General features: G+C 38.3%; 1 protein-coding gene across 17 annotated transcripts in view; it reads left to right on the top strand.

Annotated features, from left to right (window-relative positions):
- The window catches only part of PTPRC (protein tyrosine phosphatase receptor type C), a 64,491-nt gene that overhangs the window by 19,163 nt on the left and 17,447 nt on the right, over positions 1-27,881 (top strand). The window contains exons 3-14 of one of the 17 annotated variants that reach the window (XM_072041590.1): positions 13,289-13,375; positions 14,199-14,288; positions 14,665-14,691; positions 15,145-15,282; positions 16,110-16,196; positions 17,539-17,571; positions 18,358-18,579; positions 19,111-19,236; positions 20,494-20,634; positions 21,517-21,651; positions 23,073-23,228; positions 26,117-26,307. In XM_072041590.1, the coding sequence (XP_071897691.1) occupies positions 13,289-13,375; positions 14,199-14,288; positions 14,665-14,691; positions 15,145-15,282; positions 16,110-16,196; positions 17,539-17,571; positions 18,358-18,579; positions 19,111-19,236; positions 20,494-20,634; positions 21,517-21,651; positions 23,073-23,228; positions 26,117-26,307 (1,433 nt within the window). Of the gene's footprint in view, positions 1-13,285; positions 13,376-14,195; positions 14,289-14,664; positions 14,692-15,144; positions 15,283-16,109; positions 16,197-17,538; positions 17,572-18,357; positions 18,580-19,110; positions 19,237-20,493; positions 20,635-21,516; positions 21,652-23,072; positions 23,229-26,116; positions 26,308-27,881 lie in introns of all 17 variants that reach the window. The other 16 variants (XM_072041589.1, XM_072041588.1, XM_072041587.1 and 13 more) reach the window with 16 other exon arrangements.

The following is a 27,881-nucleotide window of genomic DNA, read 5'->3' as shown; positions in this document are numbered from 1 at the left end:
CTGGCCACTTGCCTGCCATTTTAGTTCTGCAAATGAAAATAAGTACATTGCTGCAATTTGTAATTAATGCAACTGCTCACGTACATCTACAATCATTATTTGCTGTTATTTCATGTCTCAGTTCTTGTCCTTGTTCAAAAAACCCCCACCACCAACAAAAAACAACAAAATATCCAGCCTTAAACCATTAAATGATTTGGACTGTGCTCTCTTTCTGGAACACGTACACATTTCTGAAGTCACAGACTAGGTGGAAGTGGGCATTTCCTTCTTCTTCCTGTGGTTGGCAGGAACAAAGCTAGGAATTTAATTTTTTTTCTATCTTTAACAATAGATGATTAAATGGGGTCAAATGGGTGAATTTGGAAATTCCTTTGAAATTAAGTAGGTTAGCTTTTGAAAAGAAAGACTTTTCCATTGAGCTTGCTAGTCTACCTGAAGTCAAACAGTATTCCCCTGGTGCAATCTGGTTAAAACTAGGAAGATAATCAGGGTGACATAGTCATGTCACAGGCTTGCTGAAAAATCATTTAAATAACTTTATAGAAGAATTTATAAAAGATTTAAATAACTTTATAGAAGGCCAAGCCAATCTCTTTGATCTTATCATCTCTAAATCTCAGGACTTTTGGTCAAGCTGGAAGACAGAGCAAACTTTCAAGGCACCCCAAATTATGCAATCTACATTGAAATTCTGAAGCAACTGCAAGGTTGTAGTGAGACTTGTGTATGAAACAGCCAGCATTTAGGCTACAGAGACTGAACGCATCTTTAAGATGGGAATATTTGTGCTGTGGAGTCAGAGACCAGTTTCCTGGAGTTTGATGTAAGCAGGTACATGATGGCAAGAAAACAAACTGTGCCAGGCAGGAAGAGCCTTGCCTGTAACACCAGGGACCATTGCAGTTTAGAGGCAGGACACTGAAACTGTTCCAGAAGAGGCAGAGAATTAGGAACTGTGCAATTTTAGGCTTCCCAGCTGACGGTACCATTGTCTGGTGCATGTGCGCAAAGCAACAGAGCTTTGCTGGACCTACAGCTGTCCCCAAACCCCTCCTTTAGACCACTAGTATATTAACGTGTCATCATAAGCTGTTGTGAGTGTCAGCATTATACATAGCCTGGACAGGACCACAAAAAACATATTGCTGGACAAAGCTACTAGTAGAGACTAAGCACATTTAACTACAATTTTGTTGTGTTAAAGTGCTCAAATAATTTTTCTTCCACTTCCTAGAGAGGTGGTGATTTGCCATGCATTTTATTTACTTTATGATAGCTCAAAATCTCTGCCAAACTAACAGATGAAGACCAAGCAAAACTCCAAGCTGACTGATGGGTAACCACCAAAACTGACCTCGCAGTTTTGTCCCCTAAGGACAGAGGAAGAAAGTTCACACACAAGAGAAAAGGAACCCTCCCGTAGTTTAGCCACTCAAATCCAAACTGCAGCTGACTTATACTGAAACGGGTGTTTAACCATTTAGCTGACTAATGACTCATAGCCAAATAGACACAACTACAGGGCACAGCAAAGCAAGACTGACACATCCCTGAACACAGCTAGCTGCGTAAGCAGGATCTTTAACACTACGTTTGGTAATGTAGTACCAAAGCTCAGTAACATTGGTGTGGTAAAAGATGGCTTTCATTGGCAATTGCCAGTACCTTAAAATTGTGAGACAAAACATGCTTGGCTATTAAGCCATTGTACTACCTTTGCCAAGTAAAAGCACCTGCACTCCTGTCTGGAGAGCAGATGCTCTGGCAAGAAGCCTACGTTCCTCACGTAATCCCCATGCTCACAGGGGGAACAGTGTGGTCAAACAGACTGCAACTGGTCTCGTTTGAGAAGTTCCCATGAGCACTGGGATCCCGCTCAGCCAGCAGCACCTCACCTCTGCACAGCCAGCTCCTTCGCTGCGGCCGGATTCCAGTCACCCATGAGGGGGCTGAGGGGATGTCAGCTGGTGTAAGAGGCGTTAGGGATCCTACCATTGTTTCTTGCGTTCTTTGGAGGATGCTTTCATAAGAGTTCCATTTCTGTGCTCATTCATTAGAGAACCATATTCCCTTGGGGCAGTTATCTATCCCAGGCACCTACCAAAATGAAAGGACAGCCTTTAATTCAATTTCCTTCTATACCTTCTCTGTTATGCGGGGCAGTGTGTCATCCATTCTTTGCCATGGGATTTGTTACAAACCCATCCTGTACAAAATGGGAACCCAAAGATAGAGTTTTACTTTTTAATAGATTTTTCAGACTTTCTGGGTGTGAAGCTAATCTTGAAAGTCCAAACTGAGCAGCTGCAGCTTCCTCAAGGCTTCAGGTGTAATGGTCTCAGTTGCTGTGCTGATGCTGGGCACCATCACAAACTGTCATGATTTCAATTTGAATGAAATTACCTTGAAATTTTCAGTTTGCATCATGAAGTGTTATAAAAATAGACAAATTATTGAAGTTTGGCAGTGGGTCCTGTAGGTCGTGATGGGTTTTGATTGTAGTTCAGTTGATCCAAGCATTCACATCTGGTGCAGACCAGCCCACAGAAAGCCAGGCACTTCCACACCGGAGCTGGTCTACGTGCACCAAGCGGCAGGCAGACGAAAGGCTCACATGCCTTCCCCAACCAGCAGAGCTGAATGCTGAATTCAGCCCTGTCAGTCCCTGATACCCATTCGTATTTGTTGCTGGGGTGATATTAGGGATCTGTCCCGTGCTTATACCACAGCCTTTGTAGCACTCCTCATTCAGAACATCGTCTTAATTTAAATTATGGGCTTAATTCCTACTGAAGACATTGATGAATTTGGGTGCGGAAGTGAACACTTACCAGAACCTTTTGTCTTTTTTTTGCTTCGTTCATATAATCACATTTCTGTGGCTGTAGGGATGCTCAATAAACTCTGCAAGTGTCTTAATCTACACACTGAAAAAATTCTGATACATTCCCTTGGTTAAAAAGGAAAAAAACAGTTAATTTTACCAGGTCAAGTGGTCATAAATTCATCACTATTTCAACCAAATGCTGGAAAATTAGAGACCTGCAAAGAATAGATTTCTTACCCACATTTGCACATTCTGTGTCTTTTTGTGTCAGCTTTTCCATCTGTCCTCACAGGAGACATTATACATACTACGTCCACGGTGCTCTGTCTGCGTGTGTGTCTGTATACAACCTGATACTCATTTTCCTGCTCACATAGCTTTTCTGACCTCCCACTTCCAAGTGGGAGTTGTACTTGCTGTTGTAAGATGTACAGTTGCCACTACATACGTCTTTCTTTTTATTAGACATCAGAAATGTTTACAGGTCTGCTAAATTTTCTGGCCTGTGCATTTCTGTGTCTAAAGCAAGAGTTTAAATTATCTGGAGCATGTAATTGGATGTTCTCTTGGCTTTGGCCTGAGGGCTTTCTCTGGGTCCCTATACTTTGAAAAGTCAATAAAACTCCTCCTAAATAATTTTTTGTCCAGCATTCTTTACTTAGTATCTTTGATTTTAATCTTCTCACCCAAACCACTCAGCGTTTTTAGGTTACAAAATTGTGGTAAAAAAACAAACAAAAAAGCGAAGATTTATGAAATGCTAATAAAAATTACTTGCTACATACAAAAGAAAGAAACAGACTGTGCTTCTGTTGCTTTGAATTGTTTAAAGTACTGAAATTATTCCTGTTCACATCCTGAGAAATGTGAGCTTTAGATTTCACAGGTTCTTTGCTAGAATACTGGGCTCTGCAATCCCTGTGAGCCCAGTGGAGTTGTTCTGAGCCTGTATTTTCATCTCCTGACATCTTCAGCAAACACAGTCTTTTAGAAAAGAATGGCCAGCGCAGAACTGAAAGCAAAATCAGATGAACTATTCCACCCACTCACCCCCACCCCCTTCTTATCATTCCCAGATAGATGGGTAGGTTAAAGTTGAGGCTAGCGTCTCATGATTGCTTGAATTAAAATAGCAAAAAAGAGCAAGAAAAAAAAGGTCAAGGGGATAGAGAAACCCCTTTCACTCAAAGTTTTTACTGATTCTAGGAGGAGTTGTGGGTGCTCAGCACTGCTGTGTAAGCTGTTCATCACTGTTGCTTCTGTTGTGACACGAATCACAGGTCCATGCTCCTGAGTGTTGGCTCAGCTTTCCTGAAGGGGCAGAGCAATCCAGATTTTGAGATAATGTGAGATTTTGTATGTACGTGCATGGCGTTCTGGGGAGTTCAAGTCTGAGTTGTCTCTCTTTGAGAGTCTATTTGACTCTTTGCAGTCTCACGGCTCTCCCTGTTTGTGCCATCAGATGGGTCTGAACATATTTATTTTTTATAGCACTGTCAGGTTTGACTGCAAACTTCATGATTTTTAATGAAAATGATTTTCTGACCACAATATGCCAGTTTAATAGGATAGTGCCACTGTCTCCACTTTGCAGATGATGTTATAGAGGCACAGAGATGGAGGCTGTGTCCGACTGCTCACACAGTAGTAACACTGAAGCAGTGTCTGTGTAATTACCGAGCAGGGCACAGACCCAACTGTCCTCATGCTAGCTGAGTACAAGATGGATATCAGGTTATCCATCAAACATTGGAAGTTCTGACTAATTTAAATACTGGTAAATGTCTGCTTTTACATTAAAATAAATAAATAAATAAAAATAATTCCCTATTATTTTACATAGGGAACATATATACATAATTTTTAACTGACAGTTTTTCTTAAATATATTGATATGCTTCAATGAATAATTTACTTTTCAAATCATTTTTGTATAACGGTGGTAAAATCTGATCCTTAAATGATGCTTCCTATTATGTGTCACTATTTTACTTTACTTTAAATTGTAACCTAACAAGTGTATGGCTGACTTAGCTGTTGATCAGTGAATGCTATTAGTCATAATACTTCATGGACAGCAAGAAAGGTATTCAGTAGTGTCTCTGATGAATGGTATTCATTTGACTTTGTTGGTCATTTCTGGCCTGAATGTCTGTAGGAAAAAAAAAAGAAAGAAAAAGTGAAGATACTCACCAAGTAAAATCACTCTCCCTTGAAACACAGTTGGCAGCCCTGGGTGGGCAAGGGGGATGCCCGGCAGGCAGAGTTGGCCTGGGAATGGATCTCCACTGAGCCAGAAGAACTATTATATCTCTGTACTCTCTGTGCTTTTAAGAAACAGAAGCAAGATGTATATTAACCAATTCTGGTTAGGATCTAATAATGCTGCAAGAAATTTGGGTCATGGGAGGTGACTGAGAGTAGCAGGATAGTTTGGAGCACTGCTGATTAGCGACGTCTCGCTGGGACATTGGCTCATGGGGCACAGGAACTGCCGAGGGTCCTGTTCAGCTTGGAGCAGGAAGATGAATGCCAGATCACCGGAAAAAATGAAATTTTAGTGGTGGCTTTTTAGTAGGAACATCTTTATTCTGTTTCATGCATCTCTTCTTTAGTTAAGATCTTGTAAACACCTGGGACAAGTTTTCTGTTTTTTTTTTTTTTTTTTTTTTTTTTTTGTTTGTTTGTTTGTTTGTTTGTTTGTTTTGTTTGTTTCCTTTGTAAAACTATAAAGATTCTTTTCTGTTTTTCCATTATGTCTAAATGAAAACTTTGCAGGCATAACTTCTTGTACACAACCAGAGCATAGCACCAAGCAGTTATATTTGTGATCGACGAACACTGATATTCCTGCATTATAAATAAAATTAAATTAGTAGAAAGCAACCTTGCCCTGAAAGTTAGTCTCCCAGCTAAAATTCTTTATTGGCTCTGAATACAATATGCTTCTAAAGTTTTTAAAAATAAAATTAAATTAAAGGAAATGTTATTGTGTCTTTTCACAGCCTACGAGCTTTCTTTCCATTTTTGATTGTACTTTGATCCTATTTTGTAGGAGAGCTGCGTGTTTGCATCCAGGTGATGCCAGTTGGAGACATAAATGTTCAGAGCACCTGAAAATTATTTGTTTATCTCTGTAAGCTACACTCCTCCCTCAGAACCCCTAGGACAGTTAGCCACATTATATTTATTTGAGTCTTTAATTCAACAACTGATTAGAGAAAAATATTATTACGTAGAGTAAAAGCTCATAGGTGGGTATCATTTCTTGAAAGAAGTGTTCATTTATTTTTAAAAATTTCTAGCTGCACTTTTTTTGAAATTCACTGATTAAAACTCACAGATTTCACCTCACTGAAATAATCCTTGTAGATACAGAGCTGTTGATCGAAGTACTTCCTGCTAACAGACCTATACCAAAGGGGAGATTTATGATTTTGATAGATTTTAGATTATCAGTGGCTCAAATGCTGCAATTCTTACAGTATGTATTTAAACTGTTTATGGTTTATCATTTGAGCTGACTAGAGAGAGTTTAGAGAAACATTTCCAGGACCCATTCTTTTTTTTATTGCTGGCAAAATTATGTAAAAAGCAATTTGTAGTCAGGAAGATGTCTGCAATACAGCAATACACTTTTACCATGAAGCAGCTCAGAGGTGGATAGAGAACTAAGTCAGGTATTTAAATAAGCCAAGGTCCAATGAGATAGTCCAAGATAAAGAAGTTTGCCCTTAGCTCGCACTCTCTCCAGTAGTCAGCCAGTTCTCAGTTGCAGATTCTTTTTGTGGTCAGAAATCTTGGGAACTGATCTGCCTTCAACTCTGCTGAATACATAGAACTAGCAGAGGAGGCAATTGCAAAAACATGGGCACAGAAATTGAGAAGAGAGTGTAATTGTTGCAAGTCCTTCCTTTCTTTTGTTTGCCACAAACAATATGCACTCAGCAATTCCAAAACCAGCCTGTCTGTATCATAAGCTGATAGTTTGGATCAAGTGTTTCTTTCTGCTCATGGTAGATTTGGAGCTAGAAGAGTTATACCTGAGGTTAGGTACTGCTGCTTGACATAATGGTAAGTTTAGCAGATGTACTCTGGCTCTTGGCTCTGCACATGCACAAACACTGAAAATATACAAAAGGCAAAGCAGCATTAGCACATTTTTTCTTTTGTATGTATCACGAAATTACCAAGCAAGTATGACAGCCAATCTTACATTCCTCATGTATAGGTGTTTCTTAGTGGCTGTGGATGGTAGCCAACGTTTCACAGCTGAATTAACTGTTACATCAGGATTTGATGTTCTCCCCTCTTGCAGACAGTTCACATCATTACACATTCTCCCTGCAAAGCAGCCTTGAGTATCATATTAATGAATTTGTACAACTAAAAATAATTATAAATGCAAATTTGGTGAAAAGGAGTTTAATAGGGAAATTTCATGACTGCACTAGAGAAGTTGTGGTTTAGCACTGAGATAGGTCTGATTGCTTGAGCATGTGGGTGCTATGGTAACACAGTTTCACCATTTGGAAGTGCTTAAGCTCTAAACCACAGTATGCTGCACCCTCTTCCTTTTGAGTAGGGTTCTGTAGAAGAAAAACAGAAGTAAACAGCATGAGAGAAACCACAGAGCAGCAAAGGCGTTGTTAGCTGTAGTTGAACAAGTGGGTTACTGTAGTTAAAGTATTCCTATGAAGACTGAGGATGTCATTTAAAATGCAGTGCAATTGATAGGAATGCCTTTCTTCTGCTTGATAAATTCTTGATATTTCTAGGTATTTATTTTGAGTTTGCAAGATGTGTGTACTTGGCAAAATGAATTTGAATTGCTGCCTTTGGTTCATGTTCTACTCCAGGTTTATGGTTTCGTGAAATTCCAGTTCTCGTTCATAACAAATGTTGCTTCCATGAATGTGATATTTCTTGAGGGAAATTTCTGTTTTTCTCTGCATTTTTATTTTTCTGTGGGAAAATTAAACTCTTGCATTGTATAAGTGGAATCAGAAAATTCTGGTTTTGAAATTATTTTTGAAATATAATTTCAGGTTAGCTGAGAAAATATTTCAGCATTCGTAAGCTTTTCTTCTTATTGTTTCCTTAAGACAGGCTCTGTATAATAGCAGAGTGGACAAACTTTGATGTTTGTCCTTCCCCCTCTTTCCTAAGTCTGCAACATTGCGGAACACAGCATTGTGTTCTTGTATCTGCCAGCGATAAGTTTTTCTTAATTCCATCTCCTGCCCTCATACTAGTTTTCTGGCCAGTTTGAATTCATTGCCTTCCCTAATGCTCTAACTGCTGCTGAGCTCTTCTAGTTGGCTCCGAAACTCCCATCCTGGAAGATGGACAGCAAGAAGTGCATAGGTGTTGGCAAGCAAGAAAAAACATTAATTTTAAAGGTTGATTTTCATTAAAAATACAGTCCTATGTCCTATTACATTGAGTTGTAGTGTAGGCCTGTGCTTATTCCTGAGACACGGTTTGCAGAAAGACTCCGCCTTTCGTGATGGAATTCAGGTGGGAGCAAAGGTTCCCTGGGTCTTGGGAAGGACAAAGCCAGGTCTCCTCCGAGGGATACTCGTGCTAGGAAAGAGTGGCGGGATCAGGTTCTTAAACTGTGATTGCAGTGTGTTAAGGAGTCACGTTGGGGACAATTATTAATGGACTTGTGTGACAGGAAACGTTTTGACAAACTCACACTGGAACTGTTTATTTCAATTATAATTTTGGAGAATTAGAATGAGCACTTACAGCCTGGTGCCAAATGGAGACAATTGGCTTTTCTCAATCAAATCATTTCAGAACTTCTGTTAGATTAAAATTTACAGTTTCAACTGTTTATCCCAAATTTCTGGTGAAAATAAATATTGTGAATATGTCCCATGGGAATAGATTTTATAATATTTGCTTAGTTTTAATTCTCAGCTGCTGTACATTTATATCATTCCTATGACTGCTGTACAGCTATTGAGTTTTTTATCAGTTAGGATTATAGATTATTTTGAAGTGCTTTTGTTAAATCTGCAATGAAAAAATATTAGGCACTTTTTTTTAGGACCATCTGAAATGTCCCACTTAGAAACTGAAAAGTTTCTACATGTTAATCCTAAATGAGTATTTATTGATTTTTAACTCAGGGCATGCAAAATTTCACATACTTTTTGTGTGTGAACCTCACGTGGCTTTCTTTTAACCAATTTTCAAAAAGCAGCAGTTTGCCCAGAAAACAGAAACACTTTTCTTCCCCAAATACAGATAATGATAAAGGCTAAAGTTTAGTTCTGCACTCTGTGCTTATGAAAGCACTTCAGCACACGTGATCCTTATAAAATCTGAGGGGTCTTCTGTGATATAGAGTTACTCAGATGTTGAAGTGTTTTCAAGCCTGTTCATAGGTTTGCCCAGATTTATTTAAAAAGTAGCAGAGGATCCCTTCATTTTGTGTTTGCTGCCAAAAGCAGCAGTAACATCTCTGGCCCTGATGCTCATTTACTTTAAGGTCTCTTTAGCTGGTTTTGGCAGCGGAAAGGAGCCTTAAAATAGGTGTGAATTATATCCTACCCCACTTGAAGTTTAAAAATAAACCAAAGAATGGAGGTTGGCAGCACTTTGTGTAGTTCCTTGCCTTACTCACCCTTTACCTCCCACCAGGAACTGTTCTTTTTTTTCTTTTTTTTTCTTCAATTTAGCATTGGCTTGCAGTGGAGCTGAGTAATGTCTGTGCTGTTTGCTAGAAGACCCCCTCAAAGAGCTTTACTCCACCTGAACAAGGAGCCCACATCCTGTTGCTTTCAGTGCAGATGTGAAGAGCCCTGACCCTGCTGAGGCAGAGCAGCACTGTTCAGCTGTAAAAGGAGGGCAGACCGATTCTGGACCTACACAGGCTGCTTAGTGTGAAGTCCTGCTTGGTGGGGGATGTTGGGGTCTGCCCAGTATGCCAAAGGGTGAGGAGGTCCTGGGAAAAGGGCAGCAGCTCTGCAGAATCACAAAGCACTTTTCCTGGGAGAGAATAGCCCTGGGCAGCCAGCAGTTCTGCAGACGTGAGGCTGAGAGGAAGAACGACTTCCTCCGCCCCTCCCCGGGTCTAGCAAAGTCACGCAGAGTGCAGCTGGTTGTGAAGAGCCGATGGGTATGGTACCATGCTAGATAAAACACTAAATATGCTATTAGCAGAAAGGGACCCTCTTCCTCCTCATTCCTCTGTGTTGTGTGCAGTCCGGGCTGCAGTACTGCAGCACTCCTGTGCACGGAGGAGAAGCTGCCTGACGTACCTGCCTGCAGGCTCAGTCCCCTGCCTAGAGCAGCAGGAAATAGAAAACTGGGGCCATTTTACCCATTGTGCAACATACGAAGCAGAAAGTAGTTAAAAGGCATGTTCCCTGTCATCAGTTAAGACATTTTTGCCTATAAAAACATGATAATATTTTGCCCATAAAAACATGGTAATGTTTTTAGGCTTTTAATGCAGATTCTCCAGTTTCGCTATCTTATCAGTTGGAGTTTCCTTTAATAACACACAAGCACAGGAAGTATGTGCTGGTGCTTCCTTCTGCTTGAGAAGATCATACCCTGGACTTACTTGAAACACAATATCTTTTAACATATCCTAGGTCTGAATTGTCTGCTCTTGGGTTGCTTGGTCCTTCCAAATGGAAAGTGTTTTCGCTTTATTCTGTCTTTCCTTAGAGAACAGCGGCAAACATTAACTTCTTATAAGGGTGCAACCATGGCTCACGGCAGCAGGTGCAGAGCCATGACTGCGTCAGTGATACAGCTGCTCCTGGACCTCCAAATGTGCCCTACAGCTTGTTTTGCTTGGAGATTAAGACGTTTGGCCTGATTTCTTTCATAGTTCTTCCATCTACTTTTCTTGTTGAACACTGAAGGGCTTCAAAATATAATAGTCCCATATTTCAATCTCAGGGCCTTCATGCCTTCAAGCTTTCAGGAGAAAGGATGGTTAGCTCGTCCAAGTTCCGTTGGGAACCTGTCATCTCATGTCAAACCTTTTTTTAAGGCAGCAGTTGCACTTTGTCTGCCAACCAATAGAGAGACATTGGAGAGCAGAAAAGCAATTAGCCAAGCTGTCCATTTGCTGGCTGTATGTGCTGGGGGTATCTTTTTGCAGGACACTCGACCGTGGCCAGAAGTGCTCCAACACTACTGATAGGTCTTGGCTTTTGGGTAGGTTAGTAGGAACCAGCCAGTGGCCAAATCAAGAGAAGGTGAAGAGAAGCTTGCATACACCTTTTGTATTAGCAACTTTTTACGTACTTTAATTCTTGCACTTGGAATGTCTGAGACTATCCTATGTATATTATCTTAAAATGGTTTATGGCTGGGTGAAGTTTAAGATGTGAGGAAATAGACCAACTTGCTCAGTTGGTGATCATCAGGCTTTCATACCGCACATGATGTTTTCTGGGGGCTGAACATCCTTATTAAAGATATTCTCAGATTTGAACCTTTAAATTTCCAGGTATGTGTTTTAGAATTTAAGCATGAGCAGACAGCTGTGACTTCACAGTTAACTTTGTTACCCAGAGGTTAGATCTGTCATAGATCTGTAGCTGTGGGATGTTTTGGGAAAACTAAATTGCTTTCAGCAACATGTCTATTAATACTGGAGAAATACAGTCCAGTGTATCGGGATCCTTCTTTTATTTTTTTTTCCCTTTGTTTTATCTAATATCCCTGTACAAGTTTATATGGGGAAATGTATCTTGCTGTTACTGCAATACCTTTGCTGTTTGAGAGTTTTTTTTTTTTTCAGTGTTCTGGTGCCACCTACTGAATTCTTATTAACTGCATCCTATTTCATTGCTATGAAAATGATATAATATCATTGAATCACAGAAGAACAGGATAATGATAAACTGCTTAGAATGGCACAAAACTGCCATGAAGTTCTGTTAAAATGCCAGTGGTTATTTAGGGTAAAAAAAGGGCAACGGTGATCTAGGATTGTTATTTTCCAAACTGTTTTAAGAGCTGACCCAGGTGTGAGCAGGAGGATTGGATCAGACTATCTCTTCGGGTCCCTTCCAACCTCAACAGTTTTGTGATCATGCATGGCATGTAGTATCTGTCGCCATGAGCAAGCGATAAACATCACACTGTATTTAAACTGGATGCTTACAGAAAGCTAATTTTGGGCTTGAGGTATGATTTATGTGCTGAACTAAGATCTGGGAAGGAGAGGGAATTATTGATTTTTCAGCTGGTAAGCAGGTTGAAGAAAGCAAAATCATATTATGAAACTGGAAGTGACCAACTGCTGGCTTTCAAACACCACATTTTAAAAATATAAGAAGATACTGTGAGATTGAATTGATTATGGCAAATATGATTACACATTAGCTTTACATGGTTCTTGGCACATTAATACATATAGTTAAATTATACAATTCCTGTTAACAAATTTCCAGTCCTTACCTGAGATTTCAGACACTGAAGTGATATATGAAGATCATCTGTACTTTGGTTTCTCATCTGTAACAGAAACGTAGGGGAGGAGAACGAGTAGAAAAAGGCCAAGAAAGGAAGAGACATGAGTGGATGAAAGTTTGTGGACAAACTTTCACAGTTCACGTACTGTTCAACAGTATGTGAACAAGTGGAATTTTTCTCCTTTTGAAAGCCTGGCAATAGTGTTAGAGAAAGATGTCTCCAGGAAGCGAGCATGGCTTTCAAAATTCGTATTTCAAAGTGGAAGATTCTAATCCTCTAAATGAGTAAAAGGTACAGTGATGAGAACAAACTTCTGTTTTGATGGACACTCCTACGAGTAGTCCTTATTCTCCTGGTTCCAGACAATTGCCATTTATTTTTGTCTCCCTTTATCCTGAGAGAAATTTCACGTTACACAAATTAAGAATGTTTTGGGTCAGGATTTCAAAACTGAGTGTAAAAGTGGGGCTTATTTTTATAGCTGTGAAAAGGGCGTAACTCCCAGCTGAAATCAGGCAGTAGTTTATGAGAGGTTAACCTGGAGACAGAGTTCTCTAGAGGGATTCTTAATATCAGCAGGGTGGTCCAGGAAGTGTGCTGGGATTTAGAAAAGAATATTAGGTAAAGTAAAGGTCTGTTAGGAATACCGATTGTTGGATTACTGGCTTTTGTATGATGAGGATTACAGACAGGTAAGATTTTTCTTGAGAAGAGAATTAGTGTTGGTGTCTCTTCTTGCTAATGCAAAATCATGCTTTATTTGTTGATGTTACTTGTACACACTGGTGTGTGATGAAGTGAAAGATTTTGAGGGTTTTGGTTTTGCTGTCGCAAAATGCATCAATAAATATGAAAGTGCCATTTAAGTACCCTCCAGTCTCACCTGACCTAAGAAGCATGGTTTAGAGAAAGTCATACAAACTAATGCCCTCTTTCTAATGTAGATGAGCTTCTCACCTTCATGCATTGCTCACTCAGTCGTATTTTTTCCTCACTAAACAGCAGGAAATGAAACTGCAACATCTTCCAGCACTCCCCCCTCCCCTACGCCCGCACGCTCCACGTCACTCTCACCTTCAGGCACCACTAAAGGTAATACTGAAATTTGGGACCATGGCACTGCTACTCTTCGGTTTCAGCTGAAGTGACATCTACTTCTATCAAACATTAACTCTATCACTGTTAAAGCAATCCGGTGGTTTAGGTTGTGCGAGGCCAATTATACTGCAGCAAAATTTGTTAATATGATGAAGACATATGTAGTTTTATTTATTTATTTATTTTAATTAATTCAAGTGTGGAAATTTGAAGCATGCGTTTTAAAGAAAGCAATCACAATTCCAGCTGCAACATGCTGTTATGGGTTTGTGTTTTCCTTATGGACACCCCTTGCCCTTGAGCTCCCAGCTGAGGATTTCACCCTGAGCTCTCACAGTGCTACTTACCTGCACTTACCTCAGGCGCCACAGTGGTATCTGAGGATCTGTGGGAAGAAGGTCCTTCCCAGATCAATAGCATGAAACAAAACAGCCCCAATCACGTTGTGCTTTCTGCAAGCTGCGTGTTAACTCACCCCCTTTAGCTGGTGTTCTCAAACACCTGAAGTCAGTACATCCCCTTACCTTGCTAAAGGATTGTCAAATCTCATTGCCACAAAGGCATCCCAGAGAAATTGGTAGGAATTTGGCACTTCATGGTTTTGCAGACCTCATTGTAAGCTACGCTCTTGGGATAAATCCAAGCAGGTGTGTTACACGCTCTGTGCAGGAACTGGAGAGCAATGCAAACTTGTTCTTGCCAGTGCTGGAGGGAGGCATTTGATTCAGAAGACAAGTGGTAGTCTTTCTGCTTGAAATGAACTTCTCATGATCACACATTGCTCACTCAACGATATTTTTTCCTCACTGTTTAGCAGGAGATGAAAATCAGGCACCTACCAGCTCTTCCCCCTCCCCTTCGTCACCTCCACCCTCCACGTCACTCTCACCTGCAAGCACCGCTAAAGGTAACCATGAAGTCAGGACCGTGGCACTGCTGCTCTTCTGTTTCAGCTGAACCAGCATCTGCTGCAGCCTTCCTGAAACTATGTCCATCCTTCCGGATGCACAGCAGACTCCCTGCTCAAGGAAATGGGACTTCTAATATGGAAAATTAGAGCCTACATACATCTATATACTTGATGTTTTGGGGGTCTAGTAGTTGCTTTAGAATAAAGTTTTAAAGTTTAGAATAGAGTTTACTTTAGAATAAGTAATTCTCTGGGGAAAGCTCTGCTGATAGGAGGAAAGAATGTTTCTTTTTATTTAAAAAAATTAATCTCATATGGTTGCCTGTGATTCCTTGAAAATGTAATTTACACATTTTCTCTTTGTCTTTTCCAGGAGCTCAGAACGTGACAACACCAACTAGTAAGAAACTTTTAATTTACATTAAGAAATTCACTGACACTTTTTTCAGGTTGTTTCTTCTTTCCATTTCCTGTGTATAATTGTCTTGTGTAATGTGTGCAATACATATAATGCTTTTTCATTCAGCCCAGTGAAATGAAATACACTGTTTTAAGAGGGAAGAATATCAAACCAGTTTGGTTCTGAGTCATGTACTTGAGTGTATTTTAAAACCTAGCATTTGTCATGGAAGATGTGCAGTCCGTGCCATAAGGATGTTCGGTTGCCACCTGTTGTTCTCCCTTACACCATGACCCTTGTGCATTCAGCGTACCTTTGATTGCCCCAAACGCACAGTGCCTCAGCGCAGGAGAGCTCCCAGTGGGGCTGTCCTGTGCTGTTTGCAGTTTTGCTTCGTTCTGTGAGTGGGTGACCTCCGAAACACTAATGAAACCGCCGTTCCTCTTGCCACAGGTGGCATCCCCTCAAACAGCACACACCTCTCCACGCACGCAGGCTCCGACCCAACCACGGGACCCAGCAACTCACCACACAGCAGCCCTGCTGCCCTTACCACACGCACTCCCACTGCCTTCAGTCATGCTTCATCAGGTTTGCCGACTTCTTTTAGGTGCCACATGCTGCACTCTGAGCTGTAGGGGAAAACTGAGTAATTTAGCCTCAGGGTAGCCTTTTCCAGTTTGCAGTTCATCAAATGGAATCGGTACCTGCAATTCAGCATAGTAGCCAGAGCCAAATTATTTTCAGGATCTGGTGTCCGATGCTCAGATCTTGTAATTACCTCAGTAGCATCAAAACTCGTAGTACTGTCAACAAGGTTGTTGCCAAAGCAAGAATGGGAACGGACCTAAGAGAATAGAGAAACCCATCCGAGGCTTATAAGCAGGGAGATAAATACTAAGATATAGTAAGTGATACAATGAGCAATGTGTCTTATCTGGCATTTAAGCATTACTGGATTGCTTGTTTCTGAAAGAGCACAGGCACTGTTCATAATTGTGCTGTACTGTCAGAACATAGCAGAATGTTTTAGTTCCTAGTTCACAATTACTAAGGTAGTTCTTACTCTGTTCTGTTCTACGCTGTTGACTCCAATGCAGATTATGCCTAAAAAAAAAAAAAGGAAATAAAAAAAAATTTGTGTACATTTCAAAGATCATTAGTAAATGCTATATTCCTAAAAGTTTGCTTTCTCTGTATGTAACATATTTTCTCATTTTCTGGACATGATCATATGAACATGAACATGATATATGAACATGATCTTTCCTTCAGCACTCTTCTCTAACTTACAAAAACCCTGGAAGGAAAAAAAGGGGGAGGAGGGAGTGTAGCGTAAGACATTACTGATGATGTAGCCATATGAAATAGTGAATTTTGCTTTTTTTAATGCTGATATATTGTTTATTTCCTTACAGATGATAACAAAACAACATCCTTGCACAGCACCACCTCACCAGTCAGCATGCCAGCAAGCACGGGGACCACCCCCAGTCATACAATAGGTGACAAACTTGCACACAGTTGTCGCAATTATCACACTGCAACCACAGAAAATGTGTTAGAATGAAATAAATAATCTTGATAAATATTTTTAAGTCATACAAATTAGGTATGCAAGTAGGCATACAACTGCATCAAACTTAATGTGTTTTTTTTTTAAGCAATATTATTAATATTTTAAGAGTAGGATTAGAGGCACCAAATTTACTGCTTGTTAAGGAAGTGAAAAACATAAACTGTTTCCATGGAGTGGCATGGTAGGAAAGTGAATCTGTCCAATTACTCAGTCAATATTACTCTCCTCGTTACTCATAGAAGTTTGCTAAAGCAGCAAAAACATGAGATTACATCCAGCAACCTGTGAACTTCTGTTTTCCAATGGCTTCCCTGTTGTTTCACTCAGCATTAATATTTTCTTGGGGCCTAATATATGAAGCATTTACATGTATTGTTGTGGCAGTTGTGCTGTAAGGAATTATTCAGGTCATTGAGGTGGGTGTGTGTGTTTGAGTAAAGTACATCCAGGTGTTTGTCTCCTGTCATCTTCATAACTGCTCTTCAAGTAGCTGTAGGCTGTCATAAACTGTCTTCTTTCACAGACTGAGCTTAGCTTCTACCTGTGGGTCTCCTGCCCTGAGCCATCTTGGCCCCTCTTAGCTAACCCTCTCATTAGGGGCACTGCTCAGCCATCCGGTTCCTAGGCCAGAGGGAATAGACAAATCCAAGACACTTCTGTGAAGAAAATTAGATATCTGTCTTTTGATAGTACTCACACCTTAGTATATTTTAAATAATTGGTTGCAGGATGAAGTTTTTTTTGCACAAGCTTCTGTACAGATTTCCTAAATACCAGCTCTTAATTTCTTCTGGATGTTCCAGTGTAACAATAGCTGTAAAATGATCTGTACTCTTGAATTAGTCTGTTTCCAGATACACGAGTAACTATGCATAAAGTAGATAAAATGTGTTTCTTTGGTGACATTGGAAAGTGCTCGCTTAGGCATTCCATAGCATTCGTATCCCAGCAAACTGCTGTAGCTTATCATACCACTGCGAGAACGTGATTTTGGAATATTCTTGTGTAACTTTGTATGCTGAAATAGTATGAAAAAACAGTTTGGTATCATTGGAGAATGATGAAATGCACATGACTAAAATAGCTTGTAGAAGAATTGGTATGTATGTGGCCCCTTTTTCAAATACGAATAGGGTGCTGAATACAATTACTTGTAACGTGTTGAATGAAGAGTACCAGTTTAGGCAGTACCTAGTAGTCTTCCTCTAATGCTCTGTGAAAATCATACTTGCTGAAGTACACCTTCATTTTGTTTTCTTTTCTTATAGAAAGTCCCTCAGTGCCAACTGAAGAACCTTGTGGTAAGAACCAAACCCCTTATTTATCTCAGCCCTGATATTTGAACATATCAGTAAACTCAGGGAAAATTTATCACTAAAACAAATGAGCTACCATTTCAATTTGCTTTATAAACTGTCTCATGCTTCTGAAAGATTTGCATTAAAGTTATTAACAGTTCTGATCTTCTCATCTTCATTTAGAATTCTGTTGAGTTGCCTTTGAACTAGGCTGTCAATGGAAGGGCTGCAGTAGAGATCTGCTTTCATTCAACTAGGCTCTCTCTAACTTTTCCCCATACTGCCAATGAACACATGCTGCAAACTGCAGTTCATAACTATAGTAAATCCAAAGCTTGGATATTGGTTTCTCTTTCTTCAAAATGAGAGAGCTGTCCCCTCTCCAGTTTTCAGAAGTGGCTTTTATTATTTAATGGTTATGAAATGTTTTAAATGAGAAAATCTGAAATTTCTGGACAAACAAAGGATTCAATGTGTCAGAATAAAATATTTCACTTTGAATTGACATTTTAAATAAATAAAAAAAAATGTAATTCTGGAATGTTAATCTTTTGAATTCTTTGGTTTCCCTTACTAGAGAATGACTTAAAACAATATTTTCCTAAGGAAATTTTCTCTTTTAAATATTTTTAAGGTAACAAATAACATTAAAAATAAACGAGGCAATTTTGCTGTATTTTCTGATTCTTTAACACCTGTGATGCTGGGGATACCAGCTACCACAAAACATTTAAGAGTCCTTAAAATTGTCATGAAATGATTGTTTGCTTTTTTATCCTTCTCTTTTAGATCCTAATATATCCTACATCACAGAAGATGGAACAGATGAGGAAAACATGGTTGAAGTTACACTGAAGAATCTCAAAAACAACACAGAATATGCTATTTTGCTCAATGGTGTGGTGATGTCACGGGTGGATGTCAACAACAACACAACAAAACTTAACAGATGCAGAACATATACAGTTCAATATAACAACTGCAAAAACGGAAGTATAATTATTCCACCGGGTAGGTATAGAAGGGTCTTAGTAATTCCCTCCCTCCCTCCCTCCCTCCCTCCCTCCCTTCCTCCCTTCCTTCCTTTCTTCCTTCCTTCCTTCCACATGCAGTAATACAGCTTTCATGGATTTCATAGCCTATTCTTGTTTTTACAGAGAATCAGACAGGTTTTCATGTAAAAAATACAATTTTTTCATTGTAAATGAAAAGTGAACTTCATCTGCATCAGTCATATGCAGCATGGCTAGCAATAACAAGGCTGGCCAACACTTGAGAGCTACTATCTATGTTGGATGTTTTGCTCACTAAAGTTATTGCTTTTGTTGAATTAAAAGTTTAATTTATGATATGAATACAACAACCGTTTTTGTCTAATGAATACTTTTTAAATTTCATCTTCTTGTTAAATTCTTTGCATATCATTTTGTGCCAATTATATCTTCATATTGCAGAACAAATTAACAAATATAAGAACAAATCGATATTTAAAGAATCAATACAACTAATGTCACATTGCTATTTAATATTAATCCTTTCTAGATAAAAGCCACTGTTCTTTAGAAAAGAAGATTCTTAACAGCACATCTGTACAGTTCTGTTTTAAAAACAATACCTCAGATGAAGGTTGCTTACATGCCTGTAGTAATGTGGATGTTAGCTGTGAAGGTAAGACACTTCTAACATAATTTAAAATGCTTATTTATTTATTTGTTTATTTATTAAGCAATATAGATGTTGTCTTTGGATGAGACTGGCAGGTTTCATTAATTGTGCCAGCATGAGGGAAGAGATGTTCCGAATTTCTGGAGTGGGCAGGTTAGGAACTACCATTCCACACACTGCAGAAGATCTGGGGGAGAGTTCAAGCCCAGAGAGCTCATTCCTTTAGTTTACCAGCTTCACAAATTGCAGACTTTTGGAGGTGTTGAGCTCCTGCTTGATGGCCTGAAGGGGAGCTGAGAACTTGGAAATCCGAGTGTCTCCTGTGAGCTGCTCCCTTGCAGACAAAGTGGGCAGCTGGCTCTGCAGGCTCGTGAATAGCTGAGTACAGACACTCTGTGCTTGGAGCTTGCCAGCCTTGGAGACTGCGAAAACATCAGCTTAAAGGCAAATGGTGTGGTAAAGAAGATATGTATGCTCCATATCCCCATGTTCTAGAAAAATGCACGACAAATATTCTCTTCAATGTTTTTATCAATGACCTGGACACAGGAGTTGTGTGCATACCAAGTACATTTGCAGATGATACTAAACTGGAGGAGCTGTCACTTGCCTTGAGGGTAGACAGGTCTTGCAGAGAGATCTTGATAGAATAGAGCATTGGACAATCATCAATTGTATGAAATTTAATGCTGGATTTTGCACCTGGGATGGTGTAATCCTAGTTGTATATATAGTCTGGGGAACAAGTTGCTGCAGTACAACCCTCTAGAGAGGGATCTGGGGGTTTTGTTTGATGGTAAGCTCAAAACAGGTCAACAATATGGCCTGGTTACCAAAAAGGCCAACCGTATTGTGGGGTGTGTTAAGCAATATATAGCTAATCACTTGAAAGAAGTGATTGTCCCACTCTGCCTAGCATTGGTATGGCCTCACCTTGAGTACTGTGTGCAGCTTTGGGGTCCACAATGTAAAAGGGGTATAAAAATAGGAGTGTTAGATGGAAAGTAAAGATCTATGCAAACTGAATTGATGTAAAAGAACCTAGAACTCAGTCACTTGGGTTCACTAGGTCGTACGCTTTTCGGTTTTGGATATTCTGGTAGTGTACTAAAAATTATGTTGAATAAATATGGTAGAGAAAATCCTAGTTAAGATGGTATAATATATTTTTAGATATGATTTGATATACTTTTAGATATATGATATATTTTTAGAGTTGTCAAAAATATGGGTAAGCCATTTTTGTGTCTACCTTTCCAGAAACATCTTGGCAGTCAAATGGATCTTGCGTATTAATGACCAATTTTACACCCAAACATCCTTTCAAATGCAAACATACAGTAAAGTATTCTGGAAAAGAGTTTGACCTCGATTCCTTCAATACACAAACAGAATATGATGGCAAGTATAATGCTTAATTTTGCTTTGCATTCCACATATTTCTAGAAACACCCATTGCAAATCCAACTGTCTGTGCTTCCTGGAGGATAAAGATAAATTTTGAGCAGCATGCTCAGCCAGTCTCAGGTTCTCCTCCAGCTCTTATCACCTCATCTCCTGTATTTATGGTAGTTCTTTGACCACAGTCACAGTTGTCCTTTCTCCCTCCAACCCCAGGCTCAGACCTGCAGTCTCAAACCTTCCTCTTCTTCCCTAAGAGACTGTGACTTTTTATTCTTAAGGATGAGAAAGTGGCAAAATGTAAGCAATTTTCAATGAAAGTGAAGACAAAAGAATAAAAAAATTGCAGCCCTAGAGAAAAACAAATATCAAACTCTTGCTTGTGAAGAAAGATGATAGAATAATTGCAAAGAATGTCTCCAGATAAAATGATAAAGTATTATACAGTATTGTCCTTGGAAATGGCTTAGCATTATTTTATCAATTAAACAGAAAATCACCTTAAATCAAGAAACCTGCAAAGAAAATTTCAGGATAGAAATTTAAAGTTGGTTAAAATTATAAGGAAATCAAAACAATGTATAATAATTGGAATTGTTGAAGAATTTTAGTAAGATGTGATGTTGCTGTATTCACCTATATCCTGAATTGATTAAATTTATGAAATTACTCTAATTTGATGCTGTTGTATGTACTCTATAATTGTGTATAATTTCTCTGAATTAAATAGACTATGCAAAATCTTACTTTATTGCTATCTTGCTTTAATATCCAATGAAATTGAGTTTAATTAAAATAGAAATAAAACGGAATATTTTGCATTTTTATTCTAACTTTTCCCTCCCATCCATTTTTTTTTTAAACAACAAAACAAACAAACAGCTCCAGAAGCACCTGGAGATCTTACAGTAGAAATTTATGTCAATAATGTAACAGTTAAATGGACACCACCTAGCAAGACTCCGGAAACTCTTATACGTGGCTATTATATAAACTGCAATGGCACTGATAACAGCGGTAAGTATATCCTCTGTTGGTACAAAATAATTCCTCACATGTTTTATTTAGTTTTTATTTAGTGGGCACCAAGCATGGGGCAGTGTCCAAACATATTGGAATTTCTTAAAAATGTCCAGTAAAAACACTAAATTATTATTATTGTTGTTCTACAAACCTTTTTTAAAAGTTTCTTTACTTTGAGGCTGCTTCAATTCAACTATGTGGTTATTTAGTTTATCATTTCAGGACATCACTGTCATCTTTCATTTCTCAAGTATCTTGTATTAAAATGTGACAAGATCATCAGTTGCCTGATCAGTTTTTAGAATGGCATTGTCTGCCTCAGAAAATGCACCCATAGCTTGTTCATTTATTCTCAGAGAAGATTCTCATCTAATAGTTTTAATTTTTCACAAATCAGAAGTTTGTGGAGAAGTGGAATAATTATTCTAGGTGAAAACCTTTTTATTTTTTTTTATTTTTTATTTTTTATTTTAGCAGTTTTCTTCCCTTAGGATTTTTCTTTGCTGTTTCAGCTTAACATAGTAAGCTTGATGGGTTCTAGTAAAGCAACACTGAACCTATTTATTCCTTCAAGAATGATGACAGGAATTTCTAAGGAGGACTATAGATCTGCGTACACTTACTGAAATGGTGACAAGAGCAGAAAGGGAACTGCCTTCTATGTAACATTAATGTATGTAAAAGTCAGGGAGTCCTAAGTACAGAGGGTGGCATATTCATGCTTACAGAGGTAAAGCCAGGTACTTGTCTTCTACTAAGCATTCTCTCCTTTCATACATGTATGTGCTGTTTCTGTGGTTGGTCTGGCTTGGCCAATGTAGGAGACCTAGGTAGTATGCTTGGGTGTGAGGAGGTCTCATCTGAAGCATCTGTGCTTCGTGGAGACATCAAAAAGCCATTGCTCCTCAATTCCCCAGGCCACCAAAGCAGTGTTTGTAGTAGCTTTGCTCATGCTGCTCCTTGGGCAATACCTTTCTGTCCTGCTTGCCACCACTGAAAACAGGTGGCATCTCCTGCATCATTACTAGAACAAGCTTGTCCAGCATGCAGAGTGACTTTGGACATCTAGTAACCTCTTCCCAAGCTGAACACAGAAGAAAGTACCAGCTTCTCTTTGTCTATGTGCCTTACATTAGTTTTTAATTATGCTTGTCTTAATGACATACTGAGGATGTAAAACAAAACAAAACAAACAAAAAAACTCAACTTCCTACCTGTTTGTTTGGGGAATATATGTATTCTTCTTCCTGAGCCTTCACTTAGCATTAATGAGCAGGACAAACCAACCAAGCCTCCTTAGGACAAAGTAATTAAAATGGAATCACACAACAGTGGTTTTAGGTAGCTCTGATGAGGTGAGAGAGTTTCTGTGCTCCTAACATATCTCTCTTTTTTTTTTTTTTTTTTTTTTTAAGGTATAATTGACATAGAAAACACGACTGAGTTTACTTGTGATAACTTTACACCTTATGCCGAATTTAGTGTGTCTGTAGCTGCATATATAAAAGGCATACATCAGGAAATAATTGTGGGAAAATGGAACAAAACCAACTCTAGAACAAAACCAGGAGGTAAGTCTTGTTTGCTAACTGTTAAGGTCAAGGTTGACCCTAACACAGGAAATATGTACTTTCTTATTGTACTTTACATTTTTATATATGTTATTACTACTACTTGATAAATCGATTAACATTAGATTTTTTTTTTTTACTAACATTTATGTCATTAGTGTTTCATTTCTAATTATTTAATGTTAATCTATTTTTAATTTATTCATTTACTGTTTTTATCTATACTAGACTTTTCAAAATATCTGTGTTCATTTGGATTTTTTTAGAAGACTCTAGAAAGCTTTATGTCTTCCTGTAAAGAGAACATTCAAATTATGCAAAAAAGAGAAAGAAAAACATCTTTGTGGAATGAAAGCTAAAAAGATGTGCAGAATGTACCTTCTCTTCTGTAGCTGCCTGGTTGCTCTAAGCAGACCTGCGTGGCCAAGGATACACCAATACTAATATCTGTACTGTGTTTCAGTTAGTTTGGCAGTCAAATTCTAAGACTCCTCATTAGGTTATAGCCAAAAAGCATACCTAGCATTGTGCTGTCAGAAAGGTCTGTCCTCTATGGAAAGCCTGTCCCCTTGGCCACGATTCTTTGTTTCACATACATGTTCTATCAGTATAACTACAAGAAGAGCTGAAAAAATACAGATTTTAAAGATATTTACTAATTTTCAGATGCAGACATTACTACTTCCTAATTTATTGTTGCCATTTAATTAGTTTGTTAGTTTGGAAGGGGGGCTGGAGTTATTTTAGTGTTTTTTTTTTTTTGTTTGTTTGTTTTTAAATTATTATTATTATTTATTTGTTTATTTGTTCCTTGTTATCTTCAGATGTAGGGGCTCTCACTGTTCTCATTCTTTCTTTGAGAAAAAAAAAAGTTTCTCCAATTTATTCCAGTACTTTTTTTTTAGCTCTAGTTCCACCACCTCTAGGCTCATCTAAGAGAGAGGTACAATTACAGGGAAAATATAATGGAAAATATCCTAGCAGGGAAAATACCTGCTAGGATACTAAATCGATATTTTCTTTATTGCACTGAAAAATCAAAAATTACCTTTTAGTGAAAAATAAAGCATTATTTTTGTATTAGTGATGGTAGGCTTTTTATGTGTGTGCATGTATATTTTTTGTGTGTGTGTGTTTTGTTATTGTTGTTTTCCTAATATTAGGAAAAAATAAAAATCTTTCATTGCTTTTAGCACTTCTGGAAAGTACGTAGAGTTGGATATATAAGAACACTGAATCTGACTTCTGTTGTTATTAAATTTGTTTCACTAGGTCTTTGGGAAATAGTTCTGACAGACTATTATTTTGAATTTTGAATCCTATCTCTCTTTGGAATATACAGAGCTTTTGCATCCAGTTTTAAATATAAAATATAAATATCCTTGAAAACAATGGAATTTCCCTATTACTCTGGGAATAACTGGGTTAACAAGTTTTAAATTCTATTTGGAACAATATGGAAATCAAAATTATCACCTGAAGCCCCATAGAGAAATAAACAACTGGTAAATGGATGCATTGATAATGTAATATATTTGATCGGAGACTTAACTGTAACCAAAACTGAAAAATGTATTTAATTTTTAAACAGTCCTAATATGAGCACGATTATTTTTTTATGATTTATGATTATTTCTTTATAGTTATGATTTATCTAGTATGAGCATATTTGCATTTTGGAGACCCCACTTTCTGGGGATATACTCATATTTTAATACCTTGGGTGGAGATTGTGTTCTGTGACACAAGTTTAAGGGTCTAGAAAATCAAAACAAAACAAAAAAACACGGTTCTCTTATTTTTTGAGGAAGTAAGATTTTGCTTGCCTTCATGAGTTAATGGTATTACACATTCTCCATGTATGTAAACATACAGCAGCAGATAACATGATCAATCTGATACTGCGAGTTTTATTTCTTGAAGAGAAGAATATATCATTAGAGCCTAACTCCTTGGGACTAGAAAAAATGACATTTTGTAAAATATTTTCTGACCTCAACAAACACATTCCCTCAAGAAATGCTCACTTTCTCCTCGCCACAGCTTTTTCAGCAGCATACTGAGTAGAAAACTCACAAACTTGCCCTGTACAGAAAAGTGAGCAACTGCCACCTGCCCAGCCAAGTCATATGTCCTGCTAGCTCCTAGATGAAATCTCCTTTTTTTTTTTTTTTTTTTTATATATATATACTGGCTTGCTGAAGGTTATTTACTTCCTGACTTTCTGAAAGGGTTAAAAAACTTTCAAGGAAAGATCCCACGTCCCCAGTCTCAAAGCCTTTTGCTGCAACATACAAAATCAGAGCTAGGAAACAAATTCACCTTAACAGATTTATAATCATTAAAAAGTAAAAAGTTTCTGTTGTTTTTTTTTTGTTGTTTTTTTGTTTGTTTGTTTGTTTGTTTGTTTTTTGGCATTTTAGGACAAGGTGACACTTGTAGCAAAAGAATACTTTTGCAAAATACACCAGTAAGTTCTCATAGGAAAATCAAGTTACAGCAGCTTTGAAACTTAGACATTGACTTACACTGAAAAATTTGTTTGTTCCCATGTTTTGTTTGTTGTCTTATGTTCCTGAAATGAGAAAGTGGTGTCAGTAGCAAGAGGTGAAGTTGCCATCTTATTATCTTTGGCAGCCTGACTGTTGGTAGAGTTCTGGTCCTCCTAGCTGCTTCAGCTCCTCTTTACAGCTTTTCTAGCTTGGATAAGGCTATGATTAACCCAGCATTGATTTTATTCGTATTGTTAAATTGTGACTGAAATTTTTAAGGAAGCAAATGTATGACATTATTAAGAGAGAAGATAACAGACATGAACCCATGTGGTTATTAAAATATTTGGTTTTGAGTTATGAGAATGGAAGGAGTAACACTTCTTTTATAAATAGTACCAGATCCGGTGGTTGCCTTCGATCTAGATCTGGACGGTGATAATGCTGTCAAGATTACCTGCAAAAATCAACAAGTGTATGGGGCAGAAACAAAGTTTGTATTATCCTGGAATGGTCAAAACAAAAGTGGTAATCATTGTGATTTTAAAATACAAGATCTCTCATACTTAACACAGTATGTCTTTGAGGTAAGTAAGCATATGAAGCTAAACATCTAAAAAAACATATTTTCATTGTTTAGGTGTATTATATTTGATCTTTGAGAAAAAGGCAAATATGGTCCATCTGTAGCACATTCCTTATGTGCTATTCCATATAAGTTCTGACAGCATGAAAAGTACTTGCTGAATAGCATGGGACAGTGAGAAATTTGGGTGTCTTAAATGTATCTGATATTACAATATTTAAAACACATTTAATGAATATCTGGTTGTCATTTCTATCAAAGAGAATAAATATGAAACTTAAGTCTTGAGATAATTGCTCTGAAATTAATTGTTCAAAATTTTTCATTGTGCACTGTTCTTCAGCTGTCCCTAATGTTTTAGGGACTAGTTATCATAAAGCAGTTTGGATTCTTTTTGTGACGTGTTTTTACACCAGCCTTTCACAAACCTGCCCATGTATCCATCTAAAATATATCATCCTCTGATTTCCCTATTTACAGGCTTCACTTTCCTGGAGGCTTCCTACTGTGTTGTCATCTTTTAGGCATTTCATCCTTTTGGCTTTTGTTTGTGAAGCCAATGGCCTTGTGTCCATCCCTTAATGTAGGCAGCTGGAGTATTTCTTTTTGTCCTGACAGCTTATCTCAGGAAACATTAGGTTAGAAAGTAACCAGTAGGAATGACAGTTTATTACTCTTAGGAACCAGTTTCACTCATTTTCCCCCTTTTTAAAAAACTTTTTCCCCCCTTCATGTCTTCCTGAGACATGTCAGAGAGCTTTTGTAGTCTAGACTTTGTTCTGAGCCTTTGTCGATATTTCTCCTACAGATTATGATCAGAAAGCTATGTATTTGGAAAATGAAGATGATCTCCAATAGGAGCAAAAATACTTACGTTCCTGTAGGCCCTTCTCCACAATTTGCAGTGAGCAGCTTGTCTGACAAGAAGTTGGCTTCCAGTTGTGTCAAAACACTAGCTTGTGCTTTGAACATATTTTGCCCAATTCTTACTGGAGAAACCAGGGAAAGCCTTATGGCCTTAGACAGTAGTGAAAAGATTCTGGGTCAAGAGGCTCAAGAAAAACAGATATCCTGTGAAAGCTGGCAGATGTCACAATTTCCTTCTGCCTACTTTCTGAATCGTTCAGGGAATAAACAGAAGGGTACCCACAACACTTTTTGGTTTAGTGAGGTTTTGACTGACTGCTGCAATGGGTTTCTATCTTTTGCAGTTGGAGAAGCTTCTTGCTTGATTTCCCTGCTGCCCCAGCTACTCCTCTGGGTGCTGCCACTTACCCACTGCTCAGAAAATGTTTTTCTTCCCAGCCGCAGAACTCAGCAACCACCAGGCCCCAGGACACATCAGCCTTTTAGAACAGAGGTGGAAGGCAAGGTCCTTCCAGATTTCTCTCCAGGGATGGGATAGGCTCAGAGAGAGCTCAGCCTGAAGCGAATAATTCAATGGATTCACCAATCCTTCTCCTCCCCTTCCTGCTCATTTGCTTCAGGAGACTGCTTTAAAATCACAATTATTTAATCCTGCTAGTACTCTCTCCTGTTCAGTACTAAATCTTTACATAAAATCGTAAGATTCAT

The sequence above is a fragment of the Anas platyrhynchos genome, chromosome 8 (genome assembly GCF_047663525.1).
Source record: "Anas platyrhynchos isolate ZD024472 breed Pekin duck chromosome 8, IASCAAS_PekinDuck_T2T, whole genome shotgun sequence".
NCBI classification, from domain to species: Eukaryota; Metazoa; Chordata; class Aves; order Anseriformes; family Anatidae; genus Anas; species Anas platyrhynchos.
The sequence above is the reverse complement of the archived record's forward strand: the minus strand, read 5'-3'. Positions and strand labels throughout refer to the sequence as shown.